Here is a 24004-nt window from a genome sequence, read left to right as displayed (position 1 = left end):
CTGAGGGCCCGGCCTAAACATTAAACTACCTTTGTGAAGGGCCTTTTTTATTTTGTGAGGTCCTGGGGGAATAGGGCACTACGGTGTAATGTCCTTAAACTGTTGCTAATTATGCCTGTCTTCAAGTCTGCTTACCTTCTATGTTGTTATTTCTTGCAACGCGAAATCTCTCCTTCATTCCGGAAGCAAATTACCAATTAAAGTGACTTACTTGCTGAGGGTTGGATTGAGCTTTAGTATATTTAGTAAGGACGGGTCGGGTTTTTGAGGATCTCTCAAATTTTGGGCTTCAAGACTGTGTAACATGTAGGAACATTCGTTGAACTTAACCACAGCTAGTCCGTAAGGAACCTTTGCTTTAATTCTTGATTCATTAAGTGGTGACTAGAAGCTTGGCTTCTCAGTGAGTGATGTACAGTTTTTGGGTAGTGGCCTGTAGAAATGGATAGCAATGTGTTGGTTTGAAGAACCATTTGGTTAAGTGATAGTTTAACTGTTTTGATGGGCAACTGGATCTAATTTTGAGGTATGTTTCTAGCATCTCTGAAAGTACTTAGAGGTTATTTTTACTTCCTGAAAGATAAGTGTGCTAAACATTCCTAATCCTCTTAATTATCATGAGACACTTAGCAAATGGTTAAACAGAAAATTGTTTCTTACTCTCTTTAGGTTGAACTAATAAATAATAGTAATAAATACTATTCTCACAAAGTCATGGATGACCTGTATATAGAGGGCTGAATATTTTTTTTTTGGTTGCACGTGTGTGGAGGAGGGGCAGAGAGAGACAGGGAGAGAGAAAGAGAGAGAGAATCCCAAGCAGGCTCCTGATAGTGTGGAGCCTGACAAGGGGCTCGAACCCATGAACTCTGAGATCATGACCTGAGCTGAAATCAAGAGTTGCTGCCCAACCGATTGAGCCACCCAGGGGCCTCTGGGCTGAGTACCATTTAATCACCTTTTCTTGGAGTGCTGAAATAGTTTACAAATTACTGTTTAGGGGCACCTGGGCACCTGGCTGGCTCAGTCTGTGGAGCATGCGACTCTTGATCTCAGGGTTGTGAATTTGAAGCCCATGTTGGGTGTAGAGATTACTTAAACGTAAAATCTTTAAACACAAAAACAAATTACTGTCTAGAGTGATCCAGGAATGGAATACTGTTATGGAAGATGTAGCAACTGACTTAAAACAGCTTGCAGGTAGGGGAAATCTAATGGGAATAGGGCTGCTTTTGCTTAGTGTGTACTTTGAACAGATGTCCAATTGCATAATGGTCCATGTAATAGAGGGTTTTTATTTCTGATTAAAACAAGGTAAAATGATCATTTGTTTTTCAGGATTTCACTAGAGTACTATTGGGAGAAAGTATCATGGAAGTTCTGCGCCCACAGCTTATAAGACTTGGTGGACGGATTTACAGAAAAAATCCCATCCAAGAACAGACTTATCAACATGAAGAAGAAGATGAAGACTTCTATCAAGGTAATCCTAGTTGCTCTTGGGTCAGATTAGTACAGTGGTCTCTGAATTGTGGAAGCAGTGTTTTGTTCTGTTTCAAAGTGTTCTTTGTGAGCACTGAAATTTGAGATGTTTGGCCTCTACCTAGCTCCATTTGTGTGGATGTCTGAGGGGACTGATTAGTTTCAATTTGATGAGCCATTCTCAGTTGCAGTCCGTAAATCATGTTTCATCTCTGTGCAGAGACAAAAATGTAATAAGGGGTAATTTTAATAAACTCATAACAGTAGCCATTAATATTCTGTGACAAAATTAATTTCCTTTATCTGTAAAGTTGTGAAGTAGTATATATAAATTGTTGAAATAAATGAAATATACATTTTATCCAGTGCCCCAAAATGTTAGCTGTTATTACTGTTATGTTGTGATTTTTCTTCTTGTAATCATATAGGCATTTCCAAATATGTGACTAATGTAACTTCATTATTACGTAGGGATGATTTTAAGAAGTAAAATAAACAGTTGAGATGGATTATGAATATATATATTTTTAAGTTTACTTATTTTGAGAGAAAGGGAGAGAGAGAATCCCTCAGTGCAGGGGCCCAATGCAAGGCTCGAACTCACAAACCGTGAGATCGTGACCTGAACCGAAATCAAGACTTAGATGCTTAACCAGCTGAGGCACCCAGGCGCCCTGATTATGAATACTTCTAAGTCAATTAAATTGGGCTTGGGTTTAATGCACGAATAGGGCCTTTCATGTTCTCTGCTTCCTTTTCCTTTTGGTTTATAAACTTTTTCATCAGGCCCTAAGCCTTGGGGGTCAGTCTTCCCTTTGGTTTTCCCATTGTTTTCCTTTAGCCTTGGGGACTTGATCTCCTTTATTTGACCCTCCTTTCTCTTTGGCTGGCCTAATGGTGTAAGTTCTCCTGCTATCACTGCTATCTCATTCAAGTAATTTTGAAGTAATTTTGTCCTCATACTAAAAACTGCTTACTTGCACGTTGTAAGAGGATACTTTATGTTATGTGAATTACATCTCCGTAAAAAATAGTAAAAAAGTTTTATTGTGTCTTATCTTTCTGGGGGAAAACAGTTAAATAGTGCTACGTATATACGACTTTAACAGGGTTCTAAGACTGGAAGGTTTAACATAGTCACGTGTTTTTTATTTTTCTTCCAAGAGCAGATCAGGAGGAATCTGTCAGAGCAGTGTTCTGCAATATAAAGTGTTTGTACATGTGTATTTTTTTAAACCTTGAGAGTGGTTGGCAGGTGGGGAGAAGACTTCTCCGCAGAGCAGCAGCTGTGAGTGAGGTGTGATGGTTTCTCTGCAGGCTTCATGGAGTGTGCAGAAGAGCCCTGTGATGCCTACGAGGTGGTGCAGACCCAGCAAGGTTTCCGGTGTACCGTAAAGGCCCCCAGCCTGCTCTACAAGTGAGTGAGGCCCCCAGCTTCACGGGACATACTGACAGGAAATTCAGCAGGAAGATGACTCTTTTCTACACTTTTCTGCAGTGCTTGATTACTAATGACAAAACAGTTTAGTGTTTTATGTCCTAGAATTTCTAAGGACTGATAATGGATCAGTTTCATCATTCCAAATGTATCACCAAGTCCTGTTAAGTTTTGTCTCTTAAATTTGTCTTTTGAATCTACCACTTGTCTCTTTACTGCCACCCTGCCGCATCTTCTGTGAATTATTTCAACCTACTTACTAGGCACATAATTATTGTTCTCCTCCCAATCAGTTCTTCACATTGAGGGTAGAGGCGTCTTTCTAAAAGGCAAATGTGATTACTTTATTACCTCTGCTTATATCTGTCAACATCTTTCATTGAAGATGGAATTCTCTTCCATTGGAGTGATGGCCAAACTCTTGAACGTGACTTGCCAGCCCTGCATTTTCAGTCACAACTCACACCACTCTTTTTCTGGTTTTGCACTTAAGCCTAGCTAGTTTTCTTCAGTTCCTGAAGTGTGCTGTGCTCGTTCCTGCCTTAGAGCCTTGGCATATGCTGTTCCCTTTGCCTTATACTCTCTCTTCCTTACCTAGTTATATTGTTAAATTCTTCTTTCTAGGGAACCTTGCTTTGACATCTTCATCCCCACCAACCACGCTGATTACTCTACCATATGTTTTTGTAACACCCTCTACCTTTCCTTTGTAGCACTTTTCAGTTATGTATATTTATTTGCATATTGTTTGATGTCTTCTCCACAAGACGGGAGACTTCTGGAAGGCAGGACTGTGTCTGTTCGATTAGTCTCCAGTGTTTGTCAAAGACTGATGCTTTCTTCAGGGTCATCTTTATGAATTTGCTCAGAAACTTTGTGATCACTTCACTCTGTGCTTACTTACATGGTTGCCCACATTCTGTCTCCACAGTAACATGGTTAGCTTAAGTGGTTAACTGGCTTCTTTTGGACTTACACCTCTGGATATAGGCTGGTTTAGGAAGTGTGTAAATTATTATTCTGTGTTGTACCAGGTGAATTAGGTCTGTTCAAGCTCCTCTGTGGAGGAGATCTACAAATAGGGAATCCTATTCCCTTTAAGCTCCAAGAGGCAAATCATTTCATTTTCACCAATCTTGAGAATATTCTGAAACACCTGTTAAGGATGAAATTCTTCTCTTGGCGTGTGCCCAAATGGGAAACCAAATGCTAAACCTGACAGCTCATTTTCCTTTAAGGTTCCAGTGACATTTTCTTCTAAGAAACAAGATTTTAGAAAGTCATGTTCAGTTTCCTGGTGAAATCAATGTAACTGTTTTCCTTAATGTGTGTGTGTATTTGCCACCACTTAGGTGTATAAAAATTCCTTAGATGTCTGATTCCAACTTGATCTTTTGAATTCTATATATTCTAAGTATTCATTATGTTCTAGGTGACTTGCATGTTAGATTAGTTATTAGTTCTGCTCAATTGTAATTAATAGACAGTGTTTATTAGGAAGATTTTTTTCTTATTAATAATTTCTTTAGGCTTATTTGGATCAAGGAATAAATTTCTTGACCAAATTAATTTATAATGATATCTTAATAGTAGTAACACCTGTCCATGGACTAGATGTAATTCTTTAGTTCTCTGTGTCAGATACACATTAGAATCACCTGGAGAGCTTTTAAAACTCTCTATACTTGGGTGTACCGCAGACCAATTAAACAGAGTCTCTGGGAGCTGGATTCAGGCATCATTGGTTTTTGAAACCCCCCAGGTAATTCCAGGGCGTAGCCAAGATTGAGAACCACTTGATCTGGTTGGATTTTCTACCTTAAGGAGTCACCTTTTCACTGTGTATCTTTTTTTTTTTTTTAATTTTTTTAATGTTTTTTTTTTTTGAGGCAGAAAGTGACAGAGCATGAGCAGGGGAGGGGCAGAGAGAGAGAGAGAGGAAGACACAGAATCCGAAGCAGGCTCCAGGCTCTGAGCTGTCAGCACAGAGCCCGACCCGGGGCTCGAACTCACAAACCGCTAGATCATGACCTGAGCCGAAGTCGGACGCTTAACCGACTGAGCCACCCAGGCGCCCCTTCACCGTGTATCTTTTATTGTAGTGAATGTTTTAGATTCCTCATGTAAACCTCTTTTGAACCTGGCAGTAGTCTTAATTGGAAGGATGCCATTTGGGGATAGCATGGAATATACCGAGCTATGTACCAGTCACTGGGAAGCCCTTTTATATATGATCACGTTTAAGCCTTACACCAACTTTGTTGTACTTAGGTATTATTCATTCCATTTTTCTAAGTGAGGAAGTAGGCTTAGAGTGGTTAGATGACTTGCCCAGGATTTGAGTCTAAAACTTCTTTAACCTCAATTACTTCTTCTCTAAAATGCCTAGGCTATTAATAATACTTTGAGCCAGCTACTTTTGTGTTTTTAAAAAATATTTTTATTTTTAATTTTTATTTATTTTTACTTTTTAAATTTAAACTTTAGTTAACATACAGTGTAATATTGGTTTCAGGAGTAGAATTCAGTGATTCATAACTTTATACAATACCCAGTGCTCCCAGCATCCATCTAGCCCATCTCCCACCCACATCCCTCCATCAACCCTCAGTTCTCTATCATTGAGAGTCTCTTATGGTTTATTTCCCTCTCTTCTCTTCCTCCCTCCTTCCCATGTGTTCATCTGTTTTGTTTCTTAAATTCCACATATGAGTGAAATCATATGGTATTTGTCTTTCTCTGACTGACTTATTTCACTTAGCATAATGCATTCTAGTTCCATGCACATCATTGCAAATGGCAACATTTCATTCTTTATGATGGCTGAGTACTATTCCATTGTGTGTGTGTGTGTGTATACACACACCACATCTTCTTTATTCATCAGTCAGTGGACATTTGGGCTTTCTCCATAATTTGGCTATTGTTGATAATGCTGCTATAAACATTGAGGTGCATGTACCCCCTTGAATGTGTTTTTGTATCCTTTCAGTAAATACCTAATAGTGTAGTTGCTGGATTATAGGGTAGTTCTATTTTTAGTTTTTTGAGGAACCTCCATACTGTTCTGCAGAGTGGCTGCACCAGTTTGCGTTCCCACCAACAGTGCAGGACAGTTCCCCTTTCTCCACATCCTTGCTAACACCTGTTGTTTTTTGTGTTTTTAATTTTAGCCATTCTGACAGGTGTGAGGTGAGATAGCTCATCGTGGTTTTGATTTGTATTTGCCTGATGATGAGTGATGTTGAGCATCTTTTCGTGTGTCTGTTAGCCCTAAAGATTTTATTTATTTTGTTATTTTTTTAATATTTATTTCTGAGAGAGAGAGAGACAGAGCACGAGTGGGGGAGGAGCAGAGAGAGAGGGAGACAGAGAATCCAAAACAGGCTCCAGGCTCTGAGCTGTCAGCACAGAGCCCGACACGGGGCTCGAACTCACAAACCACGAGATCATGACCTGAGCCAAAGCCGGACGCTCAACCGACTGAGCCACCCAGGCATCCTGTTAAAGATTTTATTTTTAAATAATGTCTACGCCCAACATGAGGCTCAAGTTCACAACCCCGAGATTAAGAGTTGCATGCTCCACCCACTGAGCCAGCCAGGTGCCCTAAGCCAGCTACTTGTTAATAGGCTTCTCTACTAGCCACATGCTAACAACAGTAGCCTGGTTGAAAGTACCCTTATTGGGGATCCTGGGTAGCTCAGTCTGTTGAGTATCTGACTCTTGATTTTGGTTCAGGTCATCATCCTGGGGTTGTGAGGTTGAGCCCCAGGTTGAGCTCTGCACTGAGCATGGAGCCTGCGTAAGATTCTCTCTCTCTCTCTCTCTCTCTCTCTCTCTCTCTCTCTCCCCCTCCCTCTCTTCCCCTCTGTCCCTCTCCCCTGCTCCCACACACGTGCTCTCTCTCACTCTGTCATTTAAAAAAAAAGGTAAGTACCCCTTATTGATAAGGCATGGAAAGACTAAAGCCTGACAGAGTTGGTGGAATAGACTCTCTAGCCCAACACAGACAAACCACTGGAGAATTGTCCTCTTCTAAACATTTGTTTTTTAAACCAGCTTACTACAGTGCATCTTAATGGAGATAATTGGGCTGGTTATTCCATTTAAAAACAAATGCACAGTCTTAGACCTAGTCACTCATGTGGTTGCGTACTGTAACTGAAGTCATAGAAGGTGAAATATCGTTGATGATGGGAAGTTTTTTTCTCTTTATGGTCCTGTCTTTGCATCTTCAGTGCTTTATAGACTCTGAAACTTTTCTCCAGGGATCCAGTAGTCTCTTTACTTTAACACATCTAATTACTCTGGGTTCCAGAAGATAACCTTGGATTGTCAGAACTATTTATTCTAGGAGGCCCAGGCAAGTAATGTAAGTGAGTCAATAGATGGTGGAATTGGAGTAGATGAAACAGAGTAGGGAGTGATGGGGATTGTGATAAGCTCATGTTCCATTTTTAGGGACTAGAGTAAGCTCCAGCCTATTTCCATGAGTTGTCAGATCTTCTGATTTTTCTAAAGAATCTGGAAATCTATATTTTTAGGTTAAATTTCCCCATTTTTAGGTGAAATCTCCTGAACAAAACGTGTATTGCTGAATTCAGCCTGAGGGTTACATATTTATTCTTTTTGCTTTTGAAGCTGTTCTGAATAATCTGTCCTGAATGGTGGACGCTTCTCTTTGCCAAGCTCTTTACCTTTATTTCATTTTATTATTATTTAATATTTATTTTGAGAGAGAGCGCGCGCGAGCACGCGCACATGCATGCATGAGCAGGTAAGGGGTAGAGAGAGAGGGAGAGGAAGAATTCTAAGCAGGTTCTGTGCTGTCAGTGCACAGCCCAATGTGGGGCTTGATCTCATGAACTATGAGATCATAACCTGAGTTGAAATCCAGAATCGGACACTTAACTTACTGAGACACCCCTATGCCCCAACCCTTATTTTATTAAGGATAATTCTTGTAGGATGAACTCATAATATAGTTAATTTGCTCTCGAAAGGACAACGTTTTCCCTAAACTGTAGACCCACTGGTTGCTGGGAGTGCCTTTTGAGACTATGCCAGCTTTCTTTTTACTGAATTGCAGACCCAGATTTTGAATCTAACTTTGAAGAGCAAATAGGTGTTGGGTGTGGTTATTTTGTTTATATGTTGAACTGACTCTAGGGCATTATTTTGCCAATTGGTGTATTGCAGCACATTCTATAAAGCTATATGACTTGTAATTTCCTCTACAAATATTGAGCCTTTACTGATGCACTTTTCTATAAGGGAGTATCTCTGGCTACATATGATTTAAATATGTAATTTTTTATTCTGATGCATTTGACTTACTATCCTTCCATTAATTAAATTTTCTCTATATTATAGGCATATAGTTGGAAAGAGAGGGGACACTAGGAAGAAACTAGAAGTGGAAACCAAAACTTCTATTAGCATTCCTAAGCCTGGACAAGAAGGAGAAATTGGTGAGACTTGGTATATGTATGATATTTGCAATCACTTTTGCATGTGTATGGAATAGTGTGAACCCAACAGAGGTGTTTAGTGACTATATTCTTTGTGTGTGTGTGTGTGTGTGTGTGTGTGTCCATGGGCAGAATTGAATAGTGACTGTATTCTTTATGGGGTTCTTTGGCCTTTTTATGATACATTAATTGGGTTTTTTATAAATAATCAGTATCAGTCTCCCGATGAGGGAAGATGTAGTTATACTTGATTGAGTACCTGGGCCTTCACTTTATACTTTACCATGCCCTGATGTTATAAAGCTTCCAGATTTTGTTGTGTAATAGGAGAATTCTTCTATGCTTTCCTAGCTTGAAATGGAGTTTGTGAATTGTTTAAAGTTAGAATTCGAGGAAAACCAGTGAGGTCAGCAAATCTGAAATCAAGTTCAGCCCTTTTCAAAGGTGTTGTCTTGTTTTTCCCTTGCTTTGTAGACTGGGAAGGATATTATAAAAGCAATGATTAAAATAACAACCTGATTCAAGTAACTGCTCAAGTGAGGAAAAATAGCTGAGTATAAATCAAGTCAGAAAGTGTCTGTACTAAGCATCAGTGTGAACCAAGGGCACAGGCTTGTGTGGTAAAATGGCTTTGAGTGAAGGGCACTCACTGTAGGGACAACATTTTACAAAACTCATTCCAAAATGATAGGACTTTCTCAAAGTCCAATAAGCATAGCAGCCACCAATAATACATCTTTTATAAATACCCATGGGTTTTATTAAGTCTTAGGAGAAAAAAATTACTAGTTTTCTTCTCATTTTGTAAGCATAATCATCATGACAGATAAGATGCAGTTGACTGTAGAGCTGTGCTGTCCAGAAGGACTTTCTGCAATGATGGGAATGTTCTATACCTGCATTGTCCAGTACAGGAGCCACTAGCATGTGTGACTTTGAGTGCTTGAGATGTGGCTGGTATGACTGAGGAACTGAATTTTTAACTTCATTTAATTCTAATTCATTTAACTTTTAATTTAACTGGGTGCGTGTGGGCTCCTGTATCGGACAGCAGAATGCTAGAGTTTTTCTCAGTCCTTTGGTAACATCAGCAGGTGTTAACATAGGAACTCTAATGACATTTTTGAAGAACTCTCATTAAGATAAATATTCAGCTCATTAGAATTACAGATGGAAAAATTCAGGTCTTTCCTTAAGTATTAAAGTTGAAGCTGCAAATACTGAAGTCATTTTATAATTGCAGTTAAGGTTATTTCTTTAAAAAAATTTTTTTTAATGTTTATTTTTAAGAGAGAGAGAGAGCGTGAGCAGGATGACTGGGGGAAGGGCAGAGAGAGAAGGAGACACATAATTCAAAGCAGGCTCTGGGCTCTGAGCTGTCAGCACAGAGCCCGATGCGGGGCTCAAACCCACCAACTGTGAGATCATGACCTGAGCTAAAGTCAGATGCTTAACCGACTGAGCCACTCAGGCGCCCCAAGGTTATTTCTTTATCTGTTTTTTTTTCCTGACTGTAGATTAATACAGGCTTTCAAAAGAACAAAAGCTTATAGAAATTATATATATGTATAAAGGGAAATGTTTAAAAAAAGTATAAAGGGAAATGTCTTGTAATATGAACCTTAGACATAATCACTGTTAACAGTTGAATATATTTCTCATTTTTTCTATCTGTATAGTAGCTATAACAACTTTTATTGCAGTAAAAATTATAACATGGTATAAATGTGGAGTTCTTAGGCATTTTAAGATGCTGGAGTCATTCCAAAACTTATCCAGAAAAGGGTAGGCAGGTTGTAAAGATTCCATTTTGACTTAGAAAGCACAAATATTTCAGTGTGGAAACCCGTGTGTCTAATCGTTAAAAGTAAGAATTTAGTGGAACTAATTTAATTGGAAAACGAGGATAAACTGATTTATTGGTCTTGTAGGGAAGTATAGTATACAGAAAAATCAAATCTTTGGTTAGAGTAAATTGAATCGTAATGTGAGACTAAGACAGGTTGCACTGGTGTGGTATTTGCTTTCGTTTATTCATTTTCTTTTGCCTCTCCTAAAACTAGAGAGGCTAAAGAAGGGAATGATCTAGTAGGTTTTAATTTGTCCTCTTGGCAAGGATCTGGTCGTCTAGGCTGTTTTGAAGTCTCAGGATATCAGAAATGCTTCTTTTCTTTTTTTTTTTTTTAAATGTTTATTTTTGGGACACCTGGGTGGCTCAGTTGGTTTAGCATCCAACTTCGGCTCAGGTCACGATCTTGCTGCTTGTGAGTTCGAGCCCCGCATTGGGCTCTGTACTGACAGCTCGGAGCCTGGAGCCTGCTTTGGATTCTGTCTTCATTTCTCTGCCCATTCCTTACTCATGCTCTGTCTCTCTCTCCCTTTCAAATGGTTTACATTATATTAAAAAAAAAAAAAAAAGGTGTTTATTTTTGGGAGAGACAGAGACTGAGCATGAGCCGGGGAGGGCAGAGAAGGAGGGAGACACAGAATCCGAAGCAGGCTCCCAGCTCTGAGCTATCAGCACAGAGCCCAGTGCGGGTCTCAAACTCATGAACTATGAGATCATGACCTGAGCTAAAGGCGGACACTTAACCGACTGAGCCACCCAGGTGCCCCTCAGAAAATGCTTTTAAAATGATACTGTCAGGGCACCTGGGTGGCTCAGTTGGTTGAGCATCCAACTCTTGGTGTTGATTTTGGCCCAGGTCATGATCCCAGGGTCATGGGATTGAGCCCTGTGTCGGGCTCCATGCTGAGTGTAGAGGCTGCTTAAGATTCTCCTTCTCCCACTGCCCCTTTCCCCTGCTCACACGCGTTCTCTTCTCTCTCTAAAATAAAAAAATAAAATTATATTGTTATTGTAGTTAGAGAATTGGTTTTTAAAGGTTTAATGTCTTGGGGCGCCTGGGTGGCTCGGTCGGTTAAGCGTCCGACTTCAGCTCAAGTCACGATCTCACGGTCCGTGAGTTTGAGCCCCGTGTCGGGCTCTGTGCTGACAGCTCAGAGCCTGGAGCCTGTTTCGGATTCTGTGTCTCCCTCTCTCTCTGCTCCTCCCCTGTTCATGCTCTGTCTCTCTCTGTCTCAAAAATAAATAAACGTTAAAAAAAAAAATTTAAAAAAAAAAGTTTAATGTCTGGTTCCTGAGTGGCTCAGTCAGTTAAGTGTCTGACTTGATTTTGGCTCAGGTCATGATTTCACAGTTTCATGAGATCTGCACTGACATCCCAGATCCTGCTTGAGATTCTCCCTCTCTTTCTGCCCCTCCTCTGCTCGCATTCTCTCTCTTTCTCAGAAATAAATAATAAATAAAGAACTTAAAAAAAAGTTTAATGTCAATGCCTTTAATTCTCTTTTTCCTCTGTATCCCATGTTGTAGTCACTAGACCAGCTGAATTTTGGTCTTCTCAGATATTAGTGTTTGTAGAATATTTCTAACCTCATCATATTTGATCTTTAGTCATTATGTGATCAGTTTTGAGGCTTTTTGGGAAGTCACTCTGAGCACCTTTCAGTGCCCTTTTCAGTTTACTGTGTTACAAAAATGAAAGCATCTCATTGGTCTGTCTTTTTTTTTTAATATTTACTTATTTTTGAGAGAGAGAATAAGTTGGGGAGGGGCAGAGAGAGACAGTGGGGGACAGAGTATCCAATGCAGGCTCTGCGCTGACACCAGAGAGCCCTACACAGGGCTCGAATTCATGAACTCAGATCATGACCTGAGCCGAAGTCAGACACTTAACTGACTGAGCTACCCAGGTACCCTGGTCTTACTTCCTACCAAACCACCTTCTTTTTTTTTTTTTAAGTTTTTAAATTTATTTTGAGAAAGACCACGCGTGAGCAGAGTAGGAGCAGAGGGAGTGGGAGAGAGAGAATCTCAAGCAGGCTCCTCGCTTAGCACTGAGCCCAAGGTGGAGATAGCAAGATCATGACCTGAGCTGATATCAAGAGTTGGGCACTTCACCGACTGAGGCACCCAGGTGCCCCCCAAACCACCTTCTTAATAAAAAAGAATAGATTTAACATTTTGTACCAGATGTTTACAGAAATAAAACATAAAGACGAGTTTTAAGCTTCCTTTCCTTCTCCTTTTCCTTTTAATTTCTCACCAAATTTTTGGTCTCTGGCAGAGGTAATTTCTACTCTCCTTTAATTTTGTCTCTGTTTGCCTTTGAACCTCCTTTATCAGCATTTCTCTAGCACAACATTTGAGTATCTACTGTGCATGGATAGATAGATCCCTTCACTGAGCATTTGAGTCTTTTGGATTCTCCAGGTATTCTGTCTGATAATATAAATAATGTCATTAGAAAACACTGTATCTCTACTTACGTTTTTTTGGCTATTACTCCTGTCAGTTTTTTACTTAGGCAAATGGTTCTCATGCTGTTAATCCATTCATTCATAATCTACCTCTTTTCCTGGATATTTCTATCTTGTTTCTTTGTAATAAAATGGCTGTGATACTTTCATTCTTAGAAAAGGTTGTTTTTATTGAAAATTTCAAGTGCTCTAACAGAGAGTGTTAGGATAAATACATGGAATTATCTCTTTGCCTTCCGCAGTTGCTTGGAAGGACAAGCTTTGTGGTCTTTAAAGCACATAGCCCATTTTGCTGCTATTACAGTTAATACCTTAATATTTTATATCCTATTCAGAAGTCTGTCTTTAACCATTTTAATAAATAGTCTGTTGAGGGGCACCTAGGTGGCTCAGTTGGTTAACCTTTGGACTTTGGCTCAGGTCATGATCTCACAGTTCACGAGTCTGAGCCCTGCATCAGGTGAGCTTGAGCCCTGCTTTGGACTAGCATGAGCCCCACTTCGGATGAACCCTGCTTCAAGTGAGCATGAGCTCTGCATTGGGTGAGCCCCACTTCTCTCTCTCTACCTCTCTGAGCCTGGTGGGATTCTCTCTCTTTCTCTCTTTCTCTCTCTCTCTCTCTCTCTCTCTGTCTGCCCTTGCTCACTTGCACCCTCTCTTTCTCAAAAAATAGTCTGTTAAAATGCCAATTTTGTTCTTTGTTTTTATCTTTTGCACCTTTCCTTAGTTGCTGTTTTGAACCACGCCCTGCCAGTTCTACAACCTAGAGATTTAATCTCTGCTTACACAGAGATTGTATTATCCCTAAATGATTTTCTTTGTTTGCAGACAGTGGTCTGTGCTTTGTGGCTCCCCACCAACTTTCATTTATACATAAAGACATAGTCTAGATCAAAGAAGGCCAGATTATACCAAAACATGGGTATTTGGTATCCATCCATATAATGTAGATAAAGATAAAGATTTTACTTTAATTTTCTGTTTTCATACTTTTTTTTTTAAGTTTATTTATTTATTTTGAGAGAGAGAGAGCGAGTGAGCGGGGAGGGGCAAAGGGAGAGGAAGAGAGAAAATCATAAGCAGGCTCCATGCTGTCAGCACAGAGCCTGATGCGGGGCTCGATCTCATGAACCATGAGATCACAACCTGAGCCAAAATCCAGAGTTGGACGCCTAACTGGTTGAGCTACTCATGTACCCCCTGTTTTCAGACATATATGATAGGATTATATATATGTAGTAGACTCTCCTTTGGCCTTTCACTGTAGTGAATGTCTAATAATTATTTCCACAGTATTTTTTTTAAATTGAGATAAAATTCACATGACAGAAAATTCCAGTTTTTGCTTTTAATTTTTTATATTGTTATTTAAATTTCTATGTGATGTATTCATACTTTTTTAAAATTGTGGTTAAAATATACACAACATAAAGTTTGCCATTTTGACCATTTTTTTTTTTTACATAAACTCTACACCTAACGTGGGACTTGAACTTATGACCCCGAGATCAGGAGCTCCATGCTGTACTGACTGAGCCAGCCAGCCCCCACTCCTGCCTTTGATAATTTTAGAGTGTTGAATATACTGACGTTTAGTGCACTTATAGTGTTGTATAACCATCACCATTATCTAGTTTCAGAACATTTTTATCATCCCATACCCTCTAAGCAATTGCTCCCCGCTCCTCTCTACCTCCAGTCCTTGGCTGCCACTAATCTGCTTTCTGTCCCTGTGCATTTGCCTGTTCTGTCTATTTCTTATCAATGGAAACATACAGTGACATTTTGTATCTGGGGTCTTCCACTTAGTGTAATGTTTTCAAGGTTCATTTATAATTTTGCATGTATCTGTACTTCATTCTCTTTTCTATGGCTGAATTATATTCCATTATATGGAGACAGGACATTTTGTTTATCCATTTATCAGTTAATGGACACCTCCATTGTTTCCACTTTTTGGTATTGTGAATAGAGCTGCTCTGAACATTTGTATACAAGTGGTTTTGAACACCTGTTTGGTTTTTTTTTAATGTTTTTTCTGGATTTTTTTCTTCTTGTATTTCATATTATTATTTTTTAAAATCTGTTCTGTTTTTTTTTTAAAGTAAACCGTACCTGCAATGTGGGGCTCCAAGTCATGACCCCAAGATCAAGAGTCGCATGCTCTATTGACTGAGTCAACCAGGCACCTCTTGTTTTTACTTCTTTTGGGTTTCTATATAACAGTGGAATTGCTCATCATATGGTAATTCTCTTTTAACTTTTTTTTAAAAATGTTTATTTTTGAGAGAGAGACAGAGCATGAGTCGGGGAGGAGCAGAGAGAGGAGACACAGAATCCGAAGCAGGCTCCAGGCTCTGAGCTGTCAGCACAGAGCCGGATGCAGGGCTTGAACCCACAAGCCGTGAGATCATGACCTGAGTTGAAGTCAGATGCTTAACCAACTGAGCCACCTAGGTGTCCCTCTTTTTAACTTTTTAAAGAACTGCCGTACTCTTCTGTAGCTGTTGCACCATTTTACATTCTCACCGCAAGATATAAGGGTTGGCTGTGTAGCTTTTTAAACTCATTTTCCTACTTCATCAGGTGGTCTTAAGGATACTCTGTTTTTGTTTTTATTTTTATTTTTTCTTTTAGAGAGAAAGAGAGTGTGAACGGGGGAGAGGGGCAGAGGGAGAGAGAGAATCTGAAGCAGGCTCTATGCAATGTGAAGCCAATATGGGGCTCAATCCCACTCCCTAGGATCATGACCAGAGCCAAAATCAAGAGTTAGATGTTCAACTGTCTGAGCTACCCAGGCGCCCCAGGATATTCTGTTTTTAAATTTTTTTTAAGGTTTATTTATTTTTGAGAGAAAGAGACAGAATGTGAGCAGGGGAGGGGCAGAGAGAGAGGGAGACATAGAATCTGAAGCAGGCCCCAGGCTCTGAGCTGTCAGCACAAAGCCCAACACAGGGCTAGAGCTCGTGAACTGCGAGATCATGACCTGAGCGGAAGTTGGACACCCAAGCAACTGAGCCACCCAGACACTGCTTTGTTTTTAAACCTCATTCTGCTTAGATTGAATTCATTGGTAACTTTCCTACCCTTGATACTGTCCCTTGTTCAGAAATTATGTGCACATTCGGGACTGTTTTAGCTCTCCAGAGATGAGAGTATCAAGGTCACTTATTTTACAAGCATCTGATGGTCATGTTAAACATCCCTCCTTTTTTTTTTTTTTTTTGCTTGCAGTAATCACTGGACAGCATCGAAGTGGTGTTATTTCAGCCCGAACTCGGATTGATGTTCTTTTGCTCACTTTTAGAAGAAAGCAGCCCTTCACTCACTTCCTTGCCTTTTTCCTCAATGAAGTTGAGGTTCAGGAGCGATTCCTGAAGTTCCAAGAGGAAGTACTGGAGAAGTGCTCCATGGTAAGCAGCAAACAAAACAAAACAAAAAGTTAAAAAGAAAGGGTGCAAAGATTGTTCATAATTCAAGCAGTAGAAAGATATAAATTTCTTCTCCCACCAAAAAAGGTAACCATTTCTGATTTCTTTTGATTCTGAACTGAAAAAAAGATATAGACATATCAGCACATAAGCCTCTGTGTGTTACTGAACTATTCTTTAAAAATTTCAAGACATAAAAGGATCATTCTAAAATATATACTGTTCTGCACCTTGTGTATGGAAATATTAATGAAGTACCATTATCTGTAGATCTTCTGCCCTGGGTGGTAATGGCTTATTTGGGGTTAGTAACTAGAAGAAATTTGCATGTAGAATTGTCCTCTTATATAACAGTGAAATGCTTGTGACCAGGATAAGAGCAGATAATCTAGATTAGAAAACAAATTTTAAACCTCCTTTTGGATATAATTTTGGGCAATTTAAAGAAACATTGGTTTAAAAAAACTTATGAACATTAATAAATATTTTTTTTCTTTTTGTTTTATAATACATGTTTTTTCTAGAAAGTTTAGAAAATAAAGAAAAGATGAATAAAGTGTCACCCATAATCTCACCACTGAGAGATAATATTGTGGCACAAAAACAAATGTTTAAAAATTAGAATTTGGTTTGTGTATGATTTTATATCCTGCTTTCTTTGCAATTTTGCATTATACCATTATCATTGTTTTCTCATTGAACAAAAACCTTTACTTTTGCTTTGGAGACAGGAAGGAAATTCTAGCAGTGATGACTAAAAAACATAATTTCATTTCGATAACAGTTCAGATAACTTGATTTTTTTTTTTTTAATTTTTTAATGTTTGTTTATTTTTGAGAGAGAGAGACAGAGCATAAGCAGGGGAGGGGCAGAGAGAGAGGGAGACACAGAATCGGAAGCAGGCTCCAGGCTCTGAGCTGTCAGTGCAGAGCCCAACACGGGGCTCAAACTCACAAACTGTGAGATCATGACCTGAGCCGAAGTCAGATGCCCAACCAACTGAGCCACCCAGGTGCCCCCAGATAACTTGATTTTTAATGGCTGCTTTTATTATTCTATTACCTAGATATATAATAATTTATTCTATCTTTTAAAATTTCTATTTTTCATTATAAATAATGATGTTATGACTCTTCTTGCATACATTTTTCTGCGCTAGTCTAAGTAACTTCTTAGTAAATTCTTGGAAATGGAAAAGAGTCTTTGTGTGTACAATTTTTTTTTTAATGTGTATTTACTTTTGAGAGACAGAGAACGAGTGGGGGAGGGGCAGAGAGAGACCAAGACACAGAATCCGAAGCAGGCCTCAGGCTCTGAGCTGTCAGCACAGAGCTCAACGTGGGGCTTGAACTCACGAGTGCTGAGATCATGACCTGAGCCCAAATCAGATGCCTAACTGACTGAGCTACCCAAGCACCCTCCCCCTTTTTTTTCTTTTTTAATGTTTATTTACTTTTGAGAGAGAGAAAGAGTGAGGGTTTTGATATATGTATCTCCAAATTACCTTTGGGAAATGTTATAACACTATATGTCAAACTGTAGTTTTCTTGAGTTTCCTTTTCTCATCCTTGCCAATATTGGTATTACCATTCTTTTAAGGTTCTTTTTTTTTTTTTTGTAATCCAGTTGCCAAAAAATATTAGTTTATTGCTTGATTGTTCATTTATTTGATTATTGGTGAGATAAGGCTTTTTTTTTAATTTTATTTTTTAAATTTTACATCCAAATTAGTTAGCATCTAGTGCAACAATGATTTCAGGAGTAGATTCCTTTAGTGCCCCTTACCCAGTTAGCCCACCCCGCCTCCCACAACCCCTCTAGTAACCCTCAGTTTGTTCTCCATATTTATGAGTCTCTTCTGTTTTGTCCCCCTCCCTGTTTTTATATGATTTTTGTTTCCCTTCCCTTATGTTCATCTGTTTTGTTTCTTAAAGTCCTCATATGAGTGAAGTCATATGATTTTTGTCTTTCTCTGACTAATTTCACTTAGCATAATAATCTCCAGTTCCATCCACGTAGTTGCAAATGGCAAGATTTCATTCGTTTTGATTGTCAAGTAATACTCCATTGTATGTATATACCACATCTTCTTTATCCATTCATCCATCGGTGGACATTTGGGCTCTTTCCATACTTTGGCTATTGTTGATAGTGCTGCTATAAACGTGGGGGTGCATGTGTCCTTTCGAAACAGCACACCTGTATCCCTTGGATAAATACCTAGTAGTGCAATTGCTGGGTCATAGGGTAGTTCTGTTTTTAGTTTTTTGAGGAACCTCCATACTGTTTTCCAGAGTGGCTGCACCAGCTTGCATTCTCACCAACAATGCAAAAGAGATTCTCTTTCTCTGCATCCTCACCAACATCTGTTGCTGCCTGAGTTGTTAATGTTAGTCATTCTGACAGGCGTGAGGTGGTATCTCATTGTGGTTTTGATTTGTATTTCCCTGATGATGAGTGATGTTGAACATTTTTTCATGTGTCAGTTGGCCATCTGGATGTCTTCTTTGGAGAAGTGTCTCTTCAGGTCTTTTGCCCATTTCTTCACTGGATTATTTGTTTTTTGGGTGTTGAGTTTGATAAGTTCTTTATAGATTTTGGATACTAACCCTTTATCTGATATGTTGTTTGCAAGTATCTTCTCCCATTCTGTCAGTTGCCTTTTAATTTTGCTGATTGTTTCCCTCACTGTGCATAAGCTTTTTATTTTGATGAGGTCCCAGTAGTTCATTTTTGCTTTTGTTTCCCTTGCCTCCAGAGACATGTTGAGTAAGAAGTTGCTGCAGGCAAGATCAAAGAGGTTTTTGCCTGCTTTCTCCTCGAGGATTTTGATGGCTTCCTGCCTGCCTTACATTTAGGTCTTTCACCCATTTTGAGTTTATTTTTGTGTATGGTGTAAGAAAGTGGTCCAGGTTCATTCTTCTGCATGTTGCTGTCTAATTTTCCCAGCACCACTTGCTGAAGAGACTGTCTTTATTCCATTGGGTATTCTTTCCTGCTTTGTCAAAGATTAGTTGGCCATACGTTTGTGGGTCCATTTCTGGGTTCTCTACTCTGTTCCATTGATCTAAGTACAGATAAGACTTTTTCATGTATTTAATTCTTGTTTCTTTATGTCTTGGCCTGTTTATCTTTGAGGGTGTTAATTTTTTTAAAATGCTTATTTGTTTATTTTTAAATGTTTATTTATTTTTGAGAGAGACTGAGCGAGCACGGGGAAGGTACAGAGAGAGGGAGACGGAGGATCGGAAGCTGTCTCTGCACTGACAGTAGAAAGCCTGATGCAGGGCTCAAACTCATGAACCAAGAGATCACAACCTGAGCTGAAGTCAGATGCTTAACCAACTGAGCCACCCAGGCGCCCCTATTTATTTATTTGAGAGACAGAGAGGGAGCACAAGCAGGGGAGGGGCAGAGAGAGAGAGAGAGAGAGAGAGAGAGAGAGAATCCCCAGCAGGCCCCATGCTACCAGCACAGAGCCCCATGATGTGGGGCTTCATCCCATGAACTATGAGATCATGACCTGAGCAGAAATCAAGAGTTGGACACCCAACCGACTGAGCCAGCCAGGTGCCCCAAGAGTGTTCATTTTTTAATTTATTTGTAAGAGCTTCATATATATTAAGAGGATGAGTATTACTTCATAATTTGCGTGTAACTTTTTAGTTTATTTGGAATATATTTTGATACATAATGAGGTAAAACTCTAATTTTTAAAATCCCTATTTAGTTAACCAGTTATCTAGAGAAGAATTTAAAAATCTTATTTTACCTTAAAAATTATAATGCAGTAAATGGGGCGCCTGGATAGCTCAGTTGGTTAAGCATCTGACTCTTTTTTTCGGCTCAGGTCATGATCTTGAAATTTCGTGGATTCAGGCCCCACATCAGGCTGTGCACTGACAGCATGGAACCTGCTTGAGATTCTCTTTCTCCTCCTCTCTCTCAGGCTCCACCCCCCCCCCCCAGCCCCTTCTGGTGCTCTCTCTCTCTCTCTCAAAATAAATAAGTAAACTTAAAAAATTTATGATGCAGTAAAATGGACTTTTTTGGGACTTGTATGGATTTTTTAAAGCTTATTTATTTGAGAGAGACAGAGACAGTGTGAGTGGAGGAGGGGCACATAGAGGGAGAGAGAGGAGAGAATCCCAAGCAGGTTCCAGGCTGCCAGCCTGGGGCCCAAACCCATGAAACAGCAAGATCATGACCTAGACTGAAACCAAGATTTGGATGCTTAGCCAACTGAGCCACCCAGGTGCTCCAATTTTTTTTTAAATGTTTATTTATTTTGAGAGAGAGTGGGTGTGCATGCATGTGCGTGTGCACTGGGGAGGAGAGGGACAGAGAAAGAGGGAAAGAGAGAGAATCCCCAGCAGGCTCTGACAAGGGGCTTGATCTCACGTCCTTGGGATCAGAACCTGAACAGAAATCAAGAGTCGGATGCTTAACCAACTGACCTACCCAGGCAGCCTTAGATTTTTAATTAATATTTTATTTTTAAGTAATCTCTATACCCAGTATGGGGCTTGACCTCACAACCCTGAGATCAAGAGTCACATGCTCTTCTGACTGAGCCAGCCAGAAGCCTCTGGATCATACTTTTAATGTCATGTCTAAGAACTCTTTGCTTAACCCCAAATAACCAAGGTTTTCTCTTAGCATTTTTGTAATTTTGCTTATTTATATTTAGATCTATGATCCAGTTAATTTTTTTTTTTTTTAAATTTTTTTTTTCAACGTTTATTTATTTTTGGGACAGAGAGAGACAGAGCATGAACGGGGGAGGGGCAGAGAGAGGGAGACACAGAATCGGAAACAGGCTCCAGGCTCTGAGCCATCAGCCCAGAGCCCGACGCGGGGCTCGAAGTCACGGACCGCGAGATCGTGACCTGGCTGAAGTCGGACGCTTAACCGACTGCGCCACCCAGGCGCCCCATGATCCAGTTAATTTTTGTATTAGGTGTGACATTTAGGTCAAGGTTCATTTTTATGCACATGGATGTCCATGCTATGTTTTCTCAATCTTGTACTAAAGAGAGGAATAAAAGCATACAGAATGAAATAGAACAGTGGTTAGTATCTTTGGTTCTCGAAACAGATGAACCTGGATCTGATTCTGGGTTCCTTATATGTGTGGACTTTGGCAAGTGAACCTCTCCAGATTTTTACAGCTTGCTTTGGAGAGTTGCAGGAAGGATTAAATGTAACATAAAGTACTCAGCACCGTGCTTGATACATAAGAAGCATGTAATAAATGGTAGCTACTACTCCTATTTTATGGCTGTTTAGGTTAAAGTTATTTGTATTCCTTGGAGTATTAAGAAAAGATGAGGGCTGTCTTTAATAGCTGTGTGCAGGGTTAATGAAAATGTTCTGGGTGAAAAAGTTTTATAAGATTTCTCCTTCCCTCTATTCCTTTTATTTTTCTTTTCCCCTTTTCCTTTCCTTTCCTTTGCTTTCTCCTATCCTGTTCTATTGCTCAGCTAGGTCTTCAGTGTTAGAATTTGGCAAGATATAGATACGCAGATGTAGAAGTATTAGAATCCAAGTACTTGTGTGGGACAGGGAGTAAGAATTGCTAAAATTGATAATTTTTAAAAATTTATCTTTTAATGTTCATTTAAAATGAAATTAAAATTTTTTTAATGTTTATTTTTGAGAGAGAGCGTGTGTGACTGGGAGAGGGGCAGAGTGAGGGAGACACAGAATCCAAAGCACGCTCCAGGCTCTGAGCTGTCAGCACAGCGCCTGATGCAGGGCTCTAACTCACAAACCATGAGATCATGACTTGAGCCAAAGTCGGACACGTAACCGACTGAGCCACTCAGGTGCCCCTTTTTATTTGTTTTTGAGAGGTGGGGAGAAGGGGCAGCAGGGGAGGGGTAGAGAAAGAGAGAGAATCCCAAGCAGGCTCCGTGTTTTCAGAGAAGAGCCTAATGCAGGGCTCAAACTTACGAACTGTGAGATCATGACTTGAGCCAAAATCAACCATCTGAGCCACTCAAACACTTCTAAATGTTTATTTTTGAGACAGAGAATGCACGTGAGCGGGAGAGGACAGAAAAGGGGACAGAGGATCTGAAGTGGGTTCTGTGCTAACAGCAGAGAGCCTGAAACAGGGCTAGAATTCATGAACTGTGAGATCATGACCTGGGCCAAAGTCAAATGCTTAACCAACTGACCCACCCAAAAACCCTAAAATTGATTATTTAAGAAGGAGACTACAGCATGACATAATGTATAGAGAAATTGAATCATTGTGTTGCATACCTAGACTAATGTAACATTGTATGTCAACTCTATTGAAATAAAAAAAAATTTTTTTTAATTAAAAAAATTTTTTAAGTTTATTTCGCAAGTAGGGGAGGGGCAGAGAGAGAGAGAGAATCCCAAGCAGGCTCTGAATTATCAGTGCAGAGCCCGATTTGGGGCTTGATCCCATGAACCATGAGATCATGACCTAAACCAAAACCAAGATTTGGACGCTTAACCAATGGAGCCACCCGGCGTCCCCCAAAATTTTTTTTTTATTTTTAAAAAAAAAAAAATTTTTTTTCGCGTTTATTTATTTTTGGGACAGAGAGAGACAGAGCATGAACGGGGGAGGGGCAGAGAGAGAGGGAGACACAGAATTGGAAACAGGCTCCAGGCTCCGAGCCATCAGCCCAGAGCCTGGCGCGGGGCTCGAACTCACGGACCTCGAGATCGTGACCTGGCTGAAGTCGGACGCTTAACCAACTGCGCCACCCAGGCGCCCCATCAAAAAATTTTTTTTAAAGGAGGCTAGGGGTGGCTGGGTGGCTCAGTTGGTTAGGTATCCAACTTCTGCTCAGGTCATGATCTTGCTGTTCATAAGTTCAAGCCCCACGTCAGGCTCTGCTCTGAGCCTGGAGCCTGCTTCAGATTCTGTTTCCCTCTCTGTAACTCTCCTGCTTGCACTCTGTCTCTGTCTCTTTCTCTCTCTCTCCAAAATAAATAAGCATTAAAAATATTTTGCTTTTAATGTTTTTAATGTTTATTTTTGAGAGAGAGGGAGAGGGAGAGAGCATGAGTGGGGGAGGGGCAGAGAGAAGACACACACACACACACAGAATCCAAAGGAGGCTCCAGGCTCCTTTGGATTGTGCTGAGTTGTCAGCACAGAGCCCAACGTGGGGCTCAGACCCATGAACTGCGAGATCGTGACCTGAGCCTAAGTCAGACACTTAACTGACTGATCCTCCCAGGCACCCCTAAAAAATTTTTTTTAAGGAGGCTAGAAAGGTGAGTAGATTCAGACTGGAAAATATAAGTAGACAGTGTGGAATTATATAACCCATTTTTAAGTGATTGACTGGCATTTATGTGCTTGAACAAGGGCACATTTATAAATTAAATACTATATATGTATGCAGTATATATATGTATGTACTATGTATATATATATATATATATATATATATATGTATATAGTGTGCATATAAAATTAGTAAGCCGTCAGAATGTCTTTTTTTTCCCCTTAGCATTTCATAGCAAGATGATTTCATTCTCATTGGAGGGTGGGGTAGGAGATCAGGAACACTGAAGTTTCAGTGTGGGCTGGTAAGTTTTGAAATTATTTTACCTTATAAATACCAACTTATTGAAGCTCAGTGATTTATATTGTTTTGAAAAGTTACAAATGTTTGGTGTGCAATAAGCAGCTTGTAATAAGTAAGCCTTTTTGTCTGTGTGTGTGTGTACACTTTCTCCCTTTCCTTGTGGTTCCTGACATGGGCTGACAGGGAACAAATATTGGAGAATGATTGCTTTAATTCAACTAGAATAGGATTGGCCACTGTGGATATCATGCTGGCCTTAATCAGGTCAGAGTACT

General features: G+C 39.7%; 1 protein-coding gene across 5 annotated transcripts in view; it reads left to right on the top strand.

Annotated features, from left to right (window-relative positions):
- Positions 1 to 24004, top strand: part of ASCC1 (activating signal cointegrator 1 complex subunit 1) — a 114339-nt gene that overhangs the window by 693 nt on the left and 89642 nt on the right. For all 5 annotated transcript variants that reach the window (XM_047072915.1, XM_047072913.1, XM_047072917.1 and 2 more), the window contains exons 2-5: positions 1339 to 1483; positions 2800 to 2899; positions 8297 to 8394; positions 15952 to 16130. In XM_047072915.1, coding sequence (XP_046928871.1) covers positions 1372 to 1483; positions 2800 to 2899; positions 8297 to 8394; positions 15952 to 16130 — 489 coding nt within the window. In that variant the 5' untranslated portion in view covers positions 1339 to 1371. The remainder of the gene's footprint in view (positions 1 to 1338; positions 1484 to 2799; positions 2900 to 8296; positions 8395 to 15951; positions 16131 to 24004) is intronic.

The sequence above is a fragment of the Lynx rufus genome, unplaced genomic scaffold (assembly GCF_022079265.1).
Source record: "Lynx rufus isolate CCGP_SWC_20201006 ecotype Redwood Valley unplaced genomic scaffold, mLynRuf1.p SCAF_11, whole genome shotgun sequence".
NCBI lineage: Eukaryota > Metazoa > Chordata > Mammalia > Carnivora > Felidae > Lynx > Lynx rufus.
This window is presented reverse-complemented; position numbering and strand designations above follow the sequence as displayed.